The 18,937-nt window shown below is 36.1% G+C and overlaps 1 protein-coding gene across 10 annotated transcripts in view; it reads right to left on the minus strand.

The window, feature by feature from the left end:
• Window positions 1-18,937, minus strand: part of JAKMIP1 (janus kinase and microtubule interacting protein 1) — a 142,318-nt gene that overhangs the window by 74,026 nt on the left and 49,355 nt on the right. For 5 of the 10 annotated variants that reach the window (XM_053976223.1, XM_053976224.1, XM_053976222.1 and 2 more), the window contains exons 1-2: window positions 14,240-14,422; window positions 4,024-4,296 (exon numbers count right to left, since the gene is read on the minus strand). In XM_053976223.1, coding sequence (XP_053832198.1) covers window positions 4,024-4,152 — 129 coding nt within the window. In that variant the 5' untranslated portion in view covers window positions 4,153-4,296; window positions 14,240-14,422. Of the gene's footprint in view, window positions 1-4,023; window positions 4,297-8,064; window positions 8,137-14,239; window positions 14,423-17,124; window positions 17,320-18,937 lie in introns of those variants that run through there. The other 5 variants (XM_053976226.1, XM_053976225.1, XM_053976219.1 and 2 more) reach the window with 4 other exon arrangements.

Genomic DNA, 18,937 nt, shown 5'->3' on the forward strand with positions numbered 1-18,937 from the left:
AACTTAGCTTGTTCAAAAAATAATGATTAAGAGCATCTTTACTTCTTCCCTTTCTTATGTCTAAAAAGTGCCTGAAAGCAGAATTTTCTTTAAAACAATATAGTTATATTTTCCTTGGATATTTGCATCTGGTGTTGTTTTCTATAGCAAGTTGTTTTGCACACTTGAGACAGAAAAATAATAGTTCAGCCTTATGATCAGAGTCAACAGAATAATTTTAAAACTATGCATTTCTAAAAGGTAATAACCTATTAAATCATATGTGCTTCCAAGTGCTACCAAACCACTGCCCCAGTAAAAATGCTATGATTAGGAATTATTCAAGACTACCTCATTTTTTTTTTCTCTTGGATTTAACTGTGGGGGTTTTTAATTTGTGACACAATAGTCAATCACAGGAGGGATGCTCTCCACACTGCTTTTTGCCAGGAACTGCAAACTTGAATGTAAAAGAAGGTAATCAGGAGTAGTCAGCATGGATTCACCAAGGGGAAATCACACTTGACTGGTCTGATAGTCTTCTACAATGGCATGGCTAGATGGGTCAGTGAGGGGGCAGCAGTGAACGTTGTCTACTTTGACTTCAGCAAGACTTTTGACACTGTCTTCCATAACATCCTTGTAGGTAAGATCTGGAAATGGGGGTAGAAAATGGATATTTAAAGGCAATAACTGAACTTGGTGAAGATGGAGTGACAGCCAACATTGTAACACCTTGCTACCAAGAACAAAGTATTACTCAAAATATTGAAAGACTACCTTTTAACTTTTCCTAACTATCTCAGTGGGAATAGGTACTTTGGAATACTTGTTCCTAAATGTTCATGGATCTCATCACAAGCATTTATAAAACCACTGAGCTGACTGTCAAGACCATGCTCATTCACTGCAGCTCCTTGTGCTCATAGCACTGGACTTTAAGGCTCAGTCAGACTGAGTTCTGTCCCCATTCAGGTTAAAATAAGTAAAATTTTTGTGCTTTGGTCAACTCCTTTCGTCACTCATTACCCAACATGTGGATGTTTGCCAGCAAAGGTTTTTCACTGGCAGAGTGAGGGTATGTGAGCCCCTGTCCAATTCATGCATTTCCTTCTCCAGGCTCTCCATAGATGGCAGCAAACCTACAGTCCAGGAGGACATCCTGTATCCAAGAGGGTCCCCAAAGCTATCAAGTAGGTGTTCCCAAAACAAGACTCAGTACATGGGAACTAAGGCAGGGCCACAGATTTGCTTCACCCCTTAGGCAGCACAAATGAACCCAGCTACTCATGTGTCCAATGGTCAAAACACCACCAGCAAGATCAACAATGATGCACATCCAAAAATGTGCAAACATGTCAATTTTGGATCAGGTATTGCATACGCATGCAGTAAACAACTTGACAGAAAAAAATTTCTTTACATGGATCAACAACCAATGAAACAAGATGTACTAGGGAAATATGTACAAAGTTTTGAATGTCTCTTGGGTAAAATTTTATTTCAGAGAATGCAGTATTTTTCAGGCAAAAGTATGGTATGGTTAATTTCCATTTGTGATGTCTCTCATCAATTAAAAGGTTCCTTCTCAGATAAATCATTAATATAGGCATATATGTGAGGGAAAAAATAGTTTAGGAAGATTAAATTGACTAAATTGGCCCCACAAGAGTTTGTTACCTTCCCTAATACAGTTTATATCCCACAGGTCACAGAGCTGTCTGTTTAGCAGCTTCAATACTTGTCTCTTACCCATATTTACACCAGTAAATATATTTAATTTATTTAGAATTCTCTAGGTACAGAGTTTTTACTTTTCTCATACCAAGAAATAATTTTTCTTGGGTTTATTACTCTTTTTGAATTGCAGTCTAAAAAATCTCTATTACAGGAAAAATCTCTGTGGCTTTGATTTACTCATCTTGTCAGTCAAGGCTTCCTGTAACTGCTGCACAGGCCGAGAGTAGGCTGGGAAATAAACTGCACGTTCAGTTCCAGTTAAATGACTTACAGCAAGCACCACAGCAAAGATGAGGGGAAGAGGTTGAAGATTTCCTCCCCCAACTGCATCCTCACAGAAATGCACTCCAACACACTGCAGAATTTACTTAAGACTGCAAGGTACACTTGGTAGGATTTTAGAGCACTCAGGCTGTAATTTCCTCTTTCCTCTTTCACAGATTTGTGAGCTCACCCATTTCTCTGCACACATATGTGCTCAATACACATTCTCCAGTAACAACCTCAGTACACTAGAAAATATTAAATTTTTAAGCTGAATAAAGGTGAACAAGAAACAAAGCTGAAGTGAATCTTCCTATACTGAATATAGTGTAAGAAGACTATTCCTGCAGCTGTCATGGTCTTGTACTTACACCGCACTCTCAGCTGAATCAAGAGTAAAACTTGATGCTCTTACAGGTAAAGACTGGAAGTGTATCAGGGCTAAACTCTTTTTAGTGTTCATGTAATTTTTTTTTAATCAGAATTATTTAATGACTCAAAATTAATTCATTCTTTTGTCCAAGATATAAGATTACTTTATGTGCTTTTTTTAATGCAATTTTAAAAATCATAACAAAATTCACATCCATATTTCTACATATAAAATTATATAGAACAAAACAGTAAATAAGATAACTAAAAAGAAAAATTTACTAGTATAAATGTAATCTACCATCAACTCTTAAGTCTCCAAACAGAAACACTGAGACACTAAAAATGACAGCAAAATAATGCAACTTACTGACATGTAAATTATAAAGGGTATTAGCCACCACTAAATTATGCAACTTGTTTTAAAATTTGTTGTCATTATATCAATCAACAAGACAAGTTGAATGAGAAAGCAAATAGCAAAACCCTTGACTTATCTGTTCATTTATCAATAACCCTGACCCGTAAGGGATTTGCCTTTTTGCTTTAGTCTGTGAAGAAGAAAAATTTCCAAGGCAACACAAATTTAGGTGGCTGATACTTTCTGAGCCTATTGCATCAGTCAAACATGAATTAAGGCTTTCCGGTTTCTCTTTCCTCTGTAAGAACGAAGTTCTGAAGATTACATTTGTGATGGTTTTTGGGTTTATTTTGTAAATTAAAATGTAAAAAAGATCTTTCAAAGCTGAGAATCACACAAGGATGTTAATGAAACTAGAATGTACAGAAATGTTGTTATTCAGGTGTTCCCCATTTTACACTGATAAAAAGAAGAAAGGCTAGAACAAAGATCCTTTATATAAAGAGAACACATTTTCACCGCATACTTTCTCCACTTGGTAAGTTTTTGAGATTCTTGCAACTACAGTATCCCCAGTCAAATACACCATGCACATGGATTAATCTCCAGAACTGCCTTGTTCAAAGCCAAATGCACTAACAGATTTTAATAACTAACAGAATAGAAATAACCTTACTGGTTTGTCCATATCTTAAACGAGCTACAGAAATACATAAAAGTAACTGCTAATCTCCATAAATACAAATGTATTTGATGAATTAATAGTTTATTCTATGTGTCCTCTTGATTACCTAAATACCAGTTGAACATATGCTAGAGAGAAAAATATTGATGGATCTGTTTCATCAGCAATCAGATGCATCATTGAATAGCTCAGAACAATGACACACATAACCTCAGCAAATCAAATCAGGACTCCTACACAGACAGTTTCCAGTTAATTGATATTCTTCATAGGCATTTAAAGTGATATGCTTTGGATAAGGTGCTGATGTTTGATTTTGAAGACAATTCTTTTTACAACATAAAATTTTCAGTAAGATCAAATACAAAACTCCCTTGTCAGTAAGCTAATGCCCTTTGTATTGCTGTGATTGCAAATTTCAGTGACTGGATGTTTGGGGATATTTAGTCCCTTTTGCACATAATTTAAAAGAATTGGCACCAATTTTAGTCTATCAGTTGTTCTTCTGACTTCACTTCCCTGTCAGGTTTTTCTTTTACAACTAACACATTTTAGTATCAAACTCTGCTGGTTTCTAACAGTGCTACTGTTAAAAGAATGATCACAAAATAGAGACAAATACCTTGGTTTTTTCTTGCTGGAATTCTATCTGGATGTTGGTCAGTTTAGTTCGCAGCTCCTCATTAGCAGCTTGCAGGGCTTCAGTCTCCATGTCGGACTTCTCTCCCTTGGCACGACTTTTCTTTGACATAATTGTTTTTGAAGTTTAAAATAAAATGTTTGCTCCACACTGAGCTACCAGCTAGTGCTTTCTCCTTTTAGCATTTAAGAGTCCTGCAGTGGTCAACAAAGCCTTTCATACAAATCTCTTCCATCGTGGGAGCAGTCTCATGGCCTGGAAGAAGCAAAGTGGTAGGAACAGAGTTAGGCTACAGCACTGAGCAGAATCAATACATCAGACTTAACATCCATTTTTAAAGCACACTGGACTTCCTTGAATTATACTATACTTCACAGTGTACCAGAGTTTGAAAGAAACAGATAAGTTACATAATATTTCACTATCTTTAAACTCTATCCACTGTATTCTGATGTTCACAGAAATAAAAGTATTAACAGTTTTGATGAATATAGCATATAAACAGAAATTATATCTTATTCAAGACCTGACTAGAACCATGCTCAGAATTCCCAAGAGGCACAGAGAAAACCATAAATTAATTGAGGCAGTGTTTCAGTGGGAATAGTTTATTTTCTGCAGTAAGAAGAAAGTATTTCTCTCCCTAATGTATCAGTTATAATGCATAATTGTATTATTTGTAATTATCATCGAGTTTAACATCATCAGCATCTATTAAAAAGGCATCACAAAACTGGAAAAACATTTAAAAACATTTCTTAAAATATCCTATCTATAACCTGCTTATGTTCAGGGTTGATACAGTTTGAAAAGCTGCAATGGAAACAAGAAAGTATTTAACTTCATTTTCATTTCCCAGTATGCTCTAAGCTTAAAAAGTATTAAATTATTTAAATTAGCTTTATGTAATATTCAAGGAGAATATCAATAGCAGACAAAGAACCCAAATTCCGATAATTAGGAAATCCCATGATTAGTTTGCCTCATGAGTAGTCAGTATAGAAGTTTAATCTGTGATTTTTTTTTCCTCTCCTCTAAGCATAATCCGGTGCTCCACAAGAACAAACTGTGGAACAAGTGCTATCAATGCTGAACTACTTTCCAAACCCATGTTCTCTGCATTTTAAATATTCACATAATTTCATCATTAATTTTTTGACAAAGCAGAAAGGTTCCTACTTTAAAACTGAATGACATTACTGGAATATTATATTTCCAAGAAAATTGTTATCAATTTGCCATCAAACAATAAGCTGCTCTTTCGAAACTACTATTGATGGGGAGTTATTTTGAAATTGTATTATAATGAAAATCCCATGCATTCCTCAGCACATACTTTCTAAAGGGTCAGTGAACAACAGCTCAGGTGTGTAAAGAAAATCTAAACACCTCTGTTTTATGCTCCTTTTCAAGCACTGGTAAACAGGTGGTGAGTTAAATATCTTGCTTAGGATGACAAGTCAAATCAGATGAAAAGTGAACAGAGCTCAGGACACCAAGTCTCAGACTGTTTGATGATATTCCTATTGAGTTCTTTCATTTGTAAAAAGCAATTGAAAAAAAACCATGAACTTTACCAATTATTTGCTGAAGCAACTTAAGAGTTGTTGTTAGTTGTTTTGCTCTGTAATATCAGATATTCTTCCTTTGAAATATGATTTATCAAGTTATCCTATTCAATAAAATTTTATTTGTTCCTTGTATTCATTATATGAAGCATTTTAATATATAATCTGTGAAAAAAACAGGTACTTAAATACATTTCAATTTTATTATGTATCAGATCTACCTTACAAAACAAAACTGGTGCTATTGTGATTTTACACATAGTAGTTGATTCAAGAGAAACAAATCAGCAATATTCTTACAGTAAATTATAAAAAAAAGTTTAAAAAAAGTATAAAAAGTATAAAAAACCTGGTGAGTAGAAGAAATGTGAGGAATTACTCTTCTTAATAACGGAATTTTATGCTATTATTCTATGGAGTTTCTATGATGCTCAAATCACATCTAATACTCAAATTAGCCTTAAAACTAGAGAGTTCAGCATTATTCTTTGAAGTACTCATCAGAATTAAAAAAAAAAAACTCTCGAGGCATTGCTCTCAATTTTTTTCCTTTAACTCTCAACATTTGAAAACTGTACTTTTCAAGTAAAATAAAAGCTTAGTTCCAGAACCTGAAAAAAATCACCCTCTTGTCTTATAGGCATTGAGGGAAGGAGAATGGGGAGGGCAGCAAAAGCACCACCTCCCAACCAAACTAAACATAATAAATTCTCTAAAACCACAAAAGAAATAACCAAAAAACCAAACCAACAACAAAAAAACACAAACAAAACCCAAAGCAAACAAAAAAACCACACAAAACAAACAAACCCACACCGAGAAACAACCACCCATCAAGATGCATTGATGGACATAAAAAAAAATTCCATTTTTACTCTTCCCTAGATACATCTTCCAGCCTACCTATTTCAAAAGCAGGAACTATGGCAACACAAAGCCTGTCTATATACTCAGAGAGGCACATAGCCAGACACACAAGGGCTGAAGCAGAAACTGCATCCTGATTCCCAAATGAAAGGCACAGAACCAGTGAGTGCCCAGATTCCCTCCTAGCTGACTACCCACATTTGATATTTGGATAAAGGTCAGGACAAAAAAAAAAAACAAAAAACACCAAACAACTTGTAAACACAGTGAGAAAAAAATGAAGGAAAAAACACTCCACTCTAAAAAAATTTTACTGACGCAGATGCTTCAACCAACAACCTATTTATTAACTCCCCATATGTCTGCTGAGAGGCAAATTTATGATGCCACCAGGATACAGTCCCACAATCACTCCATGACTAAAAATAGCCACTTCCTGCACTCTGAGTTCTACACACTTCTTGCAAACCTTGGAATCATTTGAATGTATTTTATATTTCACATCAAGAAAAAGATACGAAAGAGTAATGGATTCTAAAGCACATGTTTTCAGCAGTCTCTGGAACATACTGTTTCTGACTTGATAGGTATAGGGGCAATTGTCATTGAAGAAAAACAACAAAATAAATAAACTTGATTGAATCTGAATCGACTACACAATAGTTTGGGGGATTGGTCTGTAAAAGACCAAATATTTAACAGGACTTCTCTTACAGATGTTTTGGGAAATCTATTAAATTCTTAACATACTAGAAAATCAATCAGCTGAAAAATGCCCTAACTTCCAATTTCTCTTCTATTTGCTTAGCAGATTTAAAGGATGCTTTTTTTTAACTACCTCAATCTATTCCTTGGTTTTATTAAACAAGATCTCAAACTATGTAATTAACTGCTGTATGATGATTCTAGATGTTAAATATCAATAAAACATAATAGGAAAAAAAATATCAGTTACTGCAGAAACGTGAAAGTTTAGCATCAAAGAGTTCTGATTACATAAGGGTAAGGAAAAAAGCACCCCAATTCTTTCTGTTGAAAAGTAAGTCAATTTGAAGAAATGTAAGTCTTTAAACCTGATCCTGTATAAAATACACAAAAATATGGGGAGGATTATATCTTTAGAGAGTGCGTCTTCCAGCAACAAACAGTAATCAACAGGAAAAGTAAGTAAACCCATAAAATCAAGTAATAAATATGGATAACATTACAACACAAAAAATTTACTAAATTATATCAACCAAAATTCTGCATTCCAGCCTTATTTCAGACTTCAACAACATTACTCAGCTGCAGCACAATTTTTGGAAGGTGAAATTGTCAATGAGTCATCTCAGCTGAAACACCAAGCCGTAGCTCAGTTACTGGAGTGAAATAATAAAGCTTCTTCATCTCAACACTGCACCTCCACATAAATAGTGCACCATTCCACTTCAACTTGTTTTTTTTTCAACCTTTATCTTTTAATTCTGCAGACCCTACTGCAAGTTACCCATAACCCACACTCTGCTTGTGAACATATGAGATGTAAGTACATTCTCAACATAGCACAATTCTGTACATTCAAGAAGTTTAAAATAAATTTTATTACCAGAGCATCTGACAGTAGTAAATGCAGCGGACACAGGTACAATGTTAACTTCAGAAGTAACCTGCAGTTCACCTATGTTATAGTTAAAAAAAACCCAAAAAACAGTGATAATCAGCCAGTGACTGTATGGGAAAGACAACATTCATAGCTGCTGATGCCCAAGGCACATTTCTCACAAGGTTCAGATGACCTACATTTACTGCTTCAATTCTCAGTTCTATGTAATAAAGAATGTAATAAAACATGACTGAATGGATAAAAGCAGAAGAACCTCTACAGGATTATAAAATAATATTCATCACACCAATAAATCTAAATGCAAACTATCAATAGTTTTCTAAGTATATTATAGACTGGTCACCTTTCTGATACCCCTTTGTAGCTACCTACAAAGACAGATCTATTTCTGTAACAGTAGAACCTTTGAGGGTTACTTTAAATCATAGCCTGCTTAGGGAAATACAGAGTTTCCTTACAGTGGAACATTTTATAAATGTCACTTGATTTTTTGATGGATAAAACCAGAAACATGTTTATTGTTAACTAACAGCCCACATTCATTTTTTTCAGATTCACAGCCTAAAGTCTTGAGCCATTCTTGCTTTAATAATATACCTTATAGGGCCACACTATATAGAAAGCAATCACCAAGAAACTACAAGCATTTTTTCATTGCTTTTTTGCCAGAAGACCTCAAAGTAACAATCCTGCAGAGCATGGGGAACAGAGCTTTCCTTGGTAGAGATTACAGTGTAGCATGAGTGAGGCTTTTATGACACTCGCTCAGATTTCCACAGCAGGTGACATCCCACGGATGAGCACAGGATCTGTAAAGCAGTCAGCTCTTCAGTCCACATTAGTAATTGCTTCCGTATTTTTTTCAATGGCATCTCAGCAAAGGTGATCTGTGATTCTGTCACTCCACATCTTTCAGAAAATTCCCAATGCCCTCAGGAATCAGTACCCAGGTTTTAACTTCCCACCACTAATCACTGCCTTCCAGGTCCTTATACAGCAGTTCATAGAAGTAATTTGGCAAGTTCCTAAATTAATTTCACCAATGTATTCATTTTCCCTTCAGTGAATTGGTTGCCTGTGATGTGTGCATCTGTTAAAACATAGTAACAACCATGTGACACAGAATTTTTATTTCTGATTGGTACTACTCCATGCCACTGGATAGCATCCAGTATATTAATGGCTTCATTCTAGTGAAAGGACACAAGCCCACCAAAACCACCCCAAAAACCTAGCTCTTATTTTAAAAGGATTTGCCACAAGTAAAAATGAATATCTGAGCCAAAGAGGACACGGCACAAGGAAGGGAAGGGATCCTGCACCTCCCTTCTGCACGACACAACACTTTCATACACTAGGAGTTACTGAAAACTTAGCCTGAACCCCTTCTCAGAAAGCTATGAGCTTCACTCCAGGACTTTTTTATTTTAAGTAAATAAAAAATATTCACTGGCTTCAATGAATGTACATTATTAACATTTACCCAATTTCACTTACAGCACTGTTTCAAGGATTTACCAAATCATTAATCATTAAAATCACTCTATGAGCCCTATTAAAAGACAAAATGCTACAAAGAGGAATCCTGTGGCACACATAAAATAAAAGAGACACTAGCACAGAAAGGCAAAGTTCAAATGCAACTAAAATGGCAAAACAGAACCCTCCCTCCACAATGTTCACAACTCAGCTCTGTTATACAACCACAGTGCTTTAGGGTGCTGGGCTCACTGCAGCTCCGGAGAGGCAGCTCTGGGCAGAGCTGTTCCCCTGATCTCTGGGCCAATTCCTTTCTTTCCAGCACACACAGGAGACCTGACCTGATGCCTGCTGTCTGGCACTGTGCATCAGCCTCTGGACCTTCTCACTGTGCCCTGGGTATGAGCAGGGAGATCCCTGTGCTCTCACTGAGGAGCAGAACCATTCCCATTCCCATTAAAGTAGAACATTTAAGAGCAAAACCAGAAGGAAGAAGAAAGGGCAAGTTACAGCACTTCTCAGTTAGGGCTAGATAAATGGCAAATACAGAGACAGATTCTAATATCTTTATTGACTATCAGTGACCCCACAAATATAATCAGCCTGTCAAATTTAGGCTTTTGAATTATACTGGACCAGTTTTGTTTAGCTACTCACCTGATTTTTTCCAGGAAACTTCCTTTGGGCATTTTTTTAAACCCATCACTACTATTATTTTTATTTTATTGTAAAGAGATAGAATAACTAAAACCTGAAACTAGAAAAATTAAAAATTCAGAGATGACAGAAAATGTAGTGTAGAAAATGTACAAGGCAAGAATGTGGTGTAGAAAATGGACAAGGCAACTGAAAGGCTTAGGGGCAGAGGTTCAGATTCCCAATTTGATCACTGAAGAGACAGGAAGAACCTCAATGACAGAAAACCTGAGGTTGTCTAACACCTAATTGTATCTTGAATATTTATTATTTTGTAAATCAATAGGATAGACTTGAGAGGTCAGGCAAGTGTAAGGAGAAGAAAAGGTGCTTCTGGATGTGATATTAGTTATCAGCAGAACAGTGAAGCAAACAGAGGGGCATGATTTCCACTGTCTCTGATCTCAATAATTATTTTGTGCTGTTGACCACCTTTACTAAGTCTGTAAGCTACCTCATGCTGTGGCAGACAGCTCACACTCTCACCTCACTGCTCCAGCACAGAAGAATCATGCAGCTCTATGCAGAGCAGCACAAGCCCATCAGTCAGCACAAAGAATTACAAAACTTCTTCACCTACCAAGGGATGGCTCAACTTTCACACAACTTCTCATTAAAATCAGGACTCTTAGCCAAAATGCAGGTATCAGCCTAGTCCAGTAATATAGGAAGACTGACAAAAGAACATGCTGCATTTTTTCCAAAGTTCCCATCGTGGTCCACTTTTTAAGACAAGTTCCTTAGTTCCTGAGATCAAAGTAAGGATATACACTACAGAACTGGCAGTGCTGTTGCTTAAATTTTGAAGAATGATATAATTCCCAAAAAGGTACCTACCTGTGCTCAAGAATTTAGGACCTCAAGCTTGTGTTTAATTACTGCATCAAGAACTCCTACTCAGCTTCAATGTTCTTGACCTCCACGTGCAAATCTCATTTCAAATCTAACTGGATAATTTTTATTACTATCATACTGGCAACACAAAGGCTAAGGCTTGATGGATTTTGGTTCCATCTACAGCTCTGTCACAGATGCCTTGTATTTTCCCTACCAAATCACTTAATCTCTCATCAAAGAAGGCATTACACTTCCAGAAAGACTATCAGAAATGTATTCTGAGGACAATATTATGAAATAAGAGACTGGATACATGTAATGAGAAATGAAACTTAAGAGACCTAGAAAGAGTCTGCAATTTTTCTTTTTTTTTCCAGGAATCATCAAATTTATTGTCCCACAGAACTGCAATTCCCTTGGAAGATCTGTTAACTTTCTCAAAGCAGTACTCTGATAATCAGCCAGCTAAAACTGGTATTTCAATTTCTGGTATTTGAATGAATGTTCATTGCAGTGAACAGAGTTTAAGTCACTCTGGGAACTGGCTGATGCAACTGCATCACCTGAGATAAAATATTTAAACTGGTGTTTCAGCCAGACAGTAGCTTCTTTCCTCTCTCAGCTCCCTGAAAGGGAGCTGTTCAATAGCTTCAAACTACAGGCAGTTAAAAGCACAGCTACATACTAACACAGCAAGAGCCTGGAGACAAACTTTTGTTTCTCTCCCTGGTTAAACGGGACAGAGACAAACATGACAAAGCACAAGAAAAGCACAGAACAGAAACTATGAACTCTTTGTGTAACCATCTTCCAATATCCACAAACAGAGAACGCTTCACCACCGTGAGAAGACTACAAATAAAATACCCTTCTGGTAACTGCCAGCAAATTTGATTCAAACCATTCCAGACTTGTTGGAAATGTTGTTGGCAAGTCAGCCACCAGAAATACAAATGTGCTCTCTGAAGATACTAAAAGTTGAATGTGGCAGCCATGAACAGTTGCAGAAAATGTATTTATCCAGAAACATGTATCAATATCATAATTTCAAGGATAGCGTGCCTCAGAATGTTAAAAAAAAAGATGCATTCAGTCATGGTTCACCTTAAAAAGAGGGAAACAGGCAAGTAGATAAAAATATAAAACTCCAGAAATACTCTGTGACACACCACAATAGACTGTGACACTTTCTGTTGTCCAGATGAGACTGTCCCAAAGTATTCTGAAGCTCAGAAATTAATTAATGTGCACACACACACACACACACATACACACACACACACATATATATATATGGAAATAAAGCTTCCTAAAAGCTTCCTAAATTTGGGATAATGTTAGATAGAACCAGACTATTTGAACATACAACTCTGAGCACTTTAGTGTGCAAGTTGTGCACACAACTTATGGGGGTATCCAATTTATGGGGGCACAGCATTGCTAGCAGTGTACCCTAAACTGCTGAGTGCTCTCATAGTCAAATTGATTTCAACATTTAGGTGGACTAAAAAGTGATTTGTTATTCACTCCAAAGAAAACATCCTGTCTCTTTACCTATATAATGTCTCTCCTACACTGAGAAATCAAGATTTCATTTCACTATACCCTTTCAGAGAGCAAATTGTGAAGATGGTACAATGTTTTGCAGAAATTTGAGGCCAAGACATGTCACCTAAAGGTTACAGAAGTCCCAATGGTTAAATGAAAAATGTTTATGCTTCATTGCTTAAGAACACAACCTCCTTCTTGCCGTGGTGCCTGCAAAGAAGGCTATTCTCTGGAAGGTTTAAATGACTGTAAATCATCTGTGATAATACACAAAAATCTTTATTCAAGTTGTATTATCATGTAAATTTGACACAGTTGCAACCCTATCTATGAATCCAGTTGTGTGAAAATATGTTCATATTGTTTATGCTATTAAGTGATCTTGGTGTTCAGTTCTGCTCCTCTTCCAATCTCATCCCCTAGAAGAGGCGGCAGAGGGAAGCCTCAAATTTAGGGTGCTGGCAGTGACTTCACAGACAAACTTCGTCTTAATGAAGACTCGGTGGAAAAATATGGAAATAGGCATTTCCCAGACCTATTCTTTCTACACCATCTCCCTAAACTTTAGCTGAAAGGGTGAATCAGATTTTCCTTTAAGGTTAAGGTTATCACAGCTATGGCAGTAACACTGTAATTTTTCACCTCCTACATAGCAAAATTATACTAGCAAAACTGAAAGCTTCATGTAAATCAAGACTTGGCTGTTACCTGTGTACATTGCTCTTGCACATGAAAGAGGAAATGCTGAAATGCTGCCTGTTTCAGTGAACAATCTGAAAACTGGGAGTTCTTAAGTGAAACCATGTTAATTCCCCTCCCAGGGCATGTATATTCAAATGGCTACACTACAAACACATACTATTTATTAATTTTTTTGCAATAGAGACATCTGGAAACATCAGAAAGATCTTCACTATCACTTCCCAAATGTTCTAAGGAATTAAGAATAGAAAATTTCTAGATGCTTGCTTTGAGATATGCAAGTCTTCACCAATAAATAACAGGGTTATATGTTTCCTTTCATTGTCCCATTTTTAATCCTTACACTGATTGTTGGAAGTTAATTGAAATGCCCAAATACTCTCCACCTCCATTCTACTACAATATGTCACATTTTTTGTCTTGTGTTGTAATAACATCCATCACACCTGTATAAATATAGTATGTGTAGATGTGCACAGGATGGGTTTCCTTCAGAAAGGATATGTTGCAAGTGTTGAGATTAAAATTAGTGTCCTTCAAAATTTTTCTCCTAGAAATCAACATTTACACAATGTTATACATAAAACAGGATTTTGCCCACATGCATACATATACTGCTGTAATAAAATTCCATTATCAAAGCTATTTAATATTCAAAACATCATTTGGAGCTATTGACATTACAAATGAATTGAATCAAAGAACTGAGAAAAAAACAAACAAAAAGCATGAAAGACAACCATAACTAAGAGAGAGCCTATTTATCAAGAAAAAGCACGAGGTGCTGTAAAACTGGTGTATCCTATGGAATTCTCAGAACTGCCAAGTTTATGGCCTCTCACTACTGTTTATTGAATGCACAGCACATAGGCTACAGGTTTCTCACAATTCATACCTTTTTTCCCCATTCGTACTCATTTATGAACATACAAGGAGCTCCAGAAAAGACTGAAGATCTGCTGTGTCTTAATACTGGACAACAAGGTGAGAGCCCTTTCCATGGTGTCAAAAAAGTCTGTTTAGTTTTCTTTTTAAGACCTCTTGCAAACACTCAGCACACAGATGGTAACTTTTAGATGATTAAGTGCAGCGTCACTTATCTTATCTCGACACAACCATAACCAACCACAGACTTATCTAATGGCAAAATGTGTGGGAATTCTGCCAGCAACTGCACAGCCACCAGCCACCCAAATGTTCTACCTTGTGACATTTGCATGTAAGAAAAACTCTTTAGACACAAGCATGTTATAGCACTTGTTTTCTGTGTTTGGAAAATAATGGATCTGTAATCACGTGGCAGTGAACATTAGTAATATTTGTATAGAGGAATTTGTATAGAGGATTAGTCAGCACAGATTGTTTGTTCAAAGGGTGTTAAGAAAAAATAGAAACATGAGAGCAATACCAAAGTTTATCTCAATTTAATTTTCAGCATTCAGAGGAAGAAGGAAAATATCAATCTTTGTTAGATTTCATTATCAGCCAGCAAAAGAAAGAGCCATTTAAAAAATGTGCCTGGCCCTAAGTAGGGCCAAGCATGCTGCAGCAAACCTAAATTTTCACCGAAGCAGCCAGGCATTCTCTAAAGCAAAGTGCCAGCTCACAGCTGCATGATATAGCAGCACCATTCCTGCATGAAGGCCTGTGTTTGCACTTCCAGTCTGAGGAGGCACTTGGAAGAGATCAGGAATAGTCTAGACAAATAACAAGACATTGACATGCAAGAAATATGACTAATCAAAAAGAAAAACAGGAACCAGATAGGCAAGATTTTTTCCTGTAGCATTGGGCACATGTGCATAAGCAATCCAGAAGATGAAAACCCACTGTTCAAAATTTTATAAGGCAGTTCCAATGATTAGGATAGACATAGATAATTGGCACATGATGGAATCACTTTCCAAAATACACTGGCTGTTGAACACTCATGCTTAGAACATTTCATCTTTATTACGCAGAGTCAGCTAAACAAACTATTAAGTCTAAATCAATTTTTAATCTGTGTTCCACTGTTTGGATGTACAGCAACAGAGCAGTCTAAAGGACAATAGGGGGATAATAATCTTTAAATAGCATCCTTCTGAAATTTTAAAATTAAAATACATTTACCTTTACAGAAAGTCAAGTGATAATAGTCAGCAGATGGGTTTAGAGTTCAGCATTTTAATTCTTTCTAAAATCATCATCATTTACTTGCTGTTATGATTAAGTAGATATGTAGATAATATTTTTAGATAAATCTATGACTGAAGTTCCTCATGCACTTACCATTAAGTGTTAAACCCAGACAGAAGAAAAAGATTAACTACCCTCCCAGGTACAGAAGAGAGAATTTAGTTGGTACATCAGTTTATCTGTTGCCCCCAAAACAAATTCAGTTACAAATTAGAAATTACAAATGAAAATAATTATTCTCTATAGCGAAAGTTAATTACATTAGCAAATATTCAATTATTTTAGACATTCTTTTTCACTCTTTATGTTTCTTTCTAATGACTACACTATAATGAAATTCTGTGAAGTGTTAAAATCAGATACTGCAATGAAGTAGTAGCTGTATTTGAGTGTCATAGAAAACAGATGGACCCTAAGACTCATTCTATATCCTACATTTTTTTACTTTATTCTTTCCTTCTTCATGACTTTTTTATTAACAATCATGCATTCTACAGCTGTCAGTTCCCACAACACTTGCCTTATTTAGTGTCATACTTTTCTATTCAGAGAAGGAAGAGTTCACTATGCAGTATACTAAATATAAAAAGGTGTATTTCAAATCAAGCAAAGCAAAGAGGCAACAATTTCAACATGCAAACTACAAAATAACTATTGGGAAAGAATATTTCTCAAAATAACCATTGAGACTGAGTATTTCCTGGGTAACTGCTGCTTTGCTTTTCTTTCCGTATTACAATTTTCTGGCAAACCTCAATTATATTCTCAGTGTCTAAAAATGTCTTTTCTAGGGATCAACAGCATTTTGCTGCAGAAAGAACAGTTACACAGAGTGGGGGTTTACTATTTCCTAATATTTCTGAGCCTAATAACTCTGTCATCACTGCAGGACTACCACAAGATGAAAATACCAAAAATTAGGCATGGCGTTAAACTGTCATCCTTGCCATACTTCTCTAATAGGAGGAACAGGTAATTTCAAGATGATCCTTGAAGCAAACAAAATATTATGTTGGGTTTTATGAATGGCATACATAACTGCCTGCTGAATACCCAGACATGTACACATTATAAACACATAAAAGTCAACAGAAGGCTGGGAAAGTCTATCAAAGGAGCTTAGCTCTCTTGACTGAGACCAAAGCAACTGAAGTCCTTCTTCTTTACTAATGGTGACAGATATAGCATAGGTAACACAGTGCTCAAGTTAGCAAGCATATGATAAATACAAGACACTAAGCACCCTTCTGTACTGCACATCTTAGATGCCATGGGTGGTGGTGGTGGTGAAACCACTTAAAAATTAATTAAGAAATCACAAGTGAGAAAATGTTTATATCAAGAATCTGTTTAGTGAATCCAGAAAATGCCTCTGTAAAGAGAATGAAAGTACCTCACAAAAAGACAAAAGCTTTGGTTTACAGATTTGGTTTATTTTATTGCCTGCGAAATCTGGTTGTGTTTAGAAATCTCTCTCAGTACAAAAAGAATTTCAAACTTGAGGCTTCAAATGATATTGTCTCTAATAAAATGACAGCATAATATCTGTATAGCAGATTTATTCTCTTTCTACCTAACCAACATGCTGGCAATGCACAGTACCTTTCTCTTGTCCACAGGTTTCTGAAGCAGTTGTGTTTGATTTTAATTTAAAGAGGTGAAGACTGAGCAGCACCAGTAGCTAAGTCACAAGCTATGTTTGTTCTGGGACTTTCCACACCACAGCTCCTAGTCCTGTTGGAACGCTCTCCTTTTCATCAGCAAGGAGGGCTTTCTGAGTGGTATTAGTGACATCATCTGTTAAACAAAAGAAAAGAGATTTAATACAAATCAGATTTCACTAACAGCTTTGATGGTAGCAATGCAATGGAAATTTATTTACACAGGGTAACAAAATGCATCAGAATAAGGTATCATATGAAATTACAAGTGTGGCATCTACTTTCCATTAAGAACACATATGGAAGCGTGGCCTTTCCTAGAGGGTTCTCAGTGAAAGCAGGATGGGAACTGCTAAGCTCCTTGGCAATTAGATGAGGTCAATCCAGACTGTTAACTCTGCCTAGCTAACACTAAATTTGCATTCCATTTCAACACAAGTTATTTGTTTTTGGGATACCTAAATTGCCATGGTGGCCACCTATAAATTGTCACGTACAGATTGTCCACTGCCATGAATCTTTATAAATACCAAAAGTATACCAACATAAGGAAGTTATCATGTGGCATATTGAAAGAAGGACAAGACTAAATTTTAGAAAACCTTAATTCTGTTCTTGAAGGCAATTATCACAATTTCCTTTTGAAAACAAGCAATCAAAAGACAATGGACAGGGCCTTGATATTGTCTTACTTGTATTTCTTTATAATACCTCAATGTATTTTGATCACAAGGGAAAACAACTGAAGCATTTGAGTTTTTGTTGATGTTCACTGCATGTTAATTTGAATTGGTACTTTCCATGCACAAAAAAATTTACAGAAATAAAATTATCATTATGGAGATATCTTCATGGAAAATACTACTCTGAAAGCTTAATGACTGAAAGCAATTCAAGTTCCTTAATGAGCAACATTTGCCTCAGTTTTCCTACAGTCTCTAAACACCTTTAACTACACCTTTCACCGCAGAGTGAAAAAAAGCAAGTAGTCTCCTCAGTACTAAATCTTCTCTTGGTATACCCCTTGTGTTAGAGATTGAGGACAAGTGAATTGAACAAGCCAAACAGATTTCAGCAATGTGTTAAGCAGACATGGGGGTCTCCAAAGCAGAGAGCTGGCAGACACAACACAGAACAGGTTAAACTCTTTGCCTTTTGGGCAAGAGAGCTGGAAGCCAGACAGAATTCCACATATGAACTCTGCTGAAACATTATGGCTATAACTACTATCATGTACAATGTTCAAATCTTCACCAAAAAAAAAATGCATTTTACATATAATACATCAGGATTGCATCCAACAGTACCAGTCCCAAAAACATAATTTCAAAACCACTTCCCTTGCTGGGAAATACTGCATTTCTCTCTAGGGGTTTGTTTAAGGCGACACCATATATTCTGTTGTTAGGGGTTTAAAATCTTAATCCTTTATTTGTTCAATAGGCATCTAGGTAGTATTTAATGGGGAAAGGAAATCTGCATACTCATTTCCTTAGGGCCAAATTCACTGCTGTGATAAAATACTTTTGAAAAGGATGAAAGTACAGCTAGGGCCAGATCATGGCAGAAGATCAAAGTGCTGAAACAGCTTAGTTGGCATATTTAAGTAGCACAAAACACTGGGAAAGAGGAATTCAATTTATTTATAAAGTAAAAAACCTCCTCAGGCCAAGCGCCTCTCTTTTTTATGACGTCAGGCATGTCTCACTTCATCCCATCTTCATCATCCTTTTTGAGTTGCCCTATTCTTAAAT

The sequence above is a fragment of the Vidua macroura genome, chromosome 4 (genome assembly GCF_024509145.1).
Source record: "Vidua macroura isolate BioBank_ID:100142 chromosome 4, ASM2450914v1, whole genome shotgun sequence".
NCBI classification, from domain to species: Eukaryota; Metazoa; Chordata; class Aves; order Passeriformes; family Viduidae; genus Vidua; species Vidua macroura.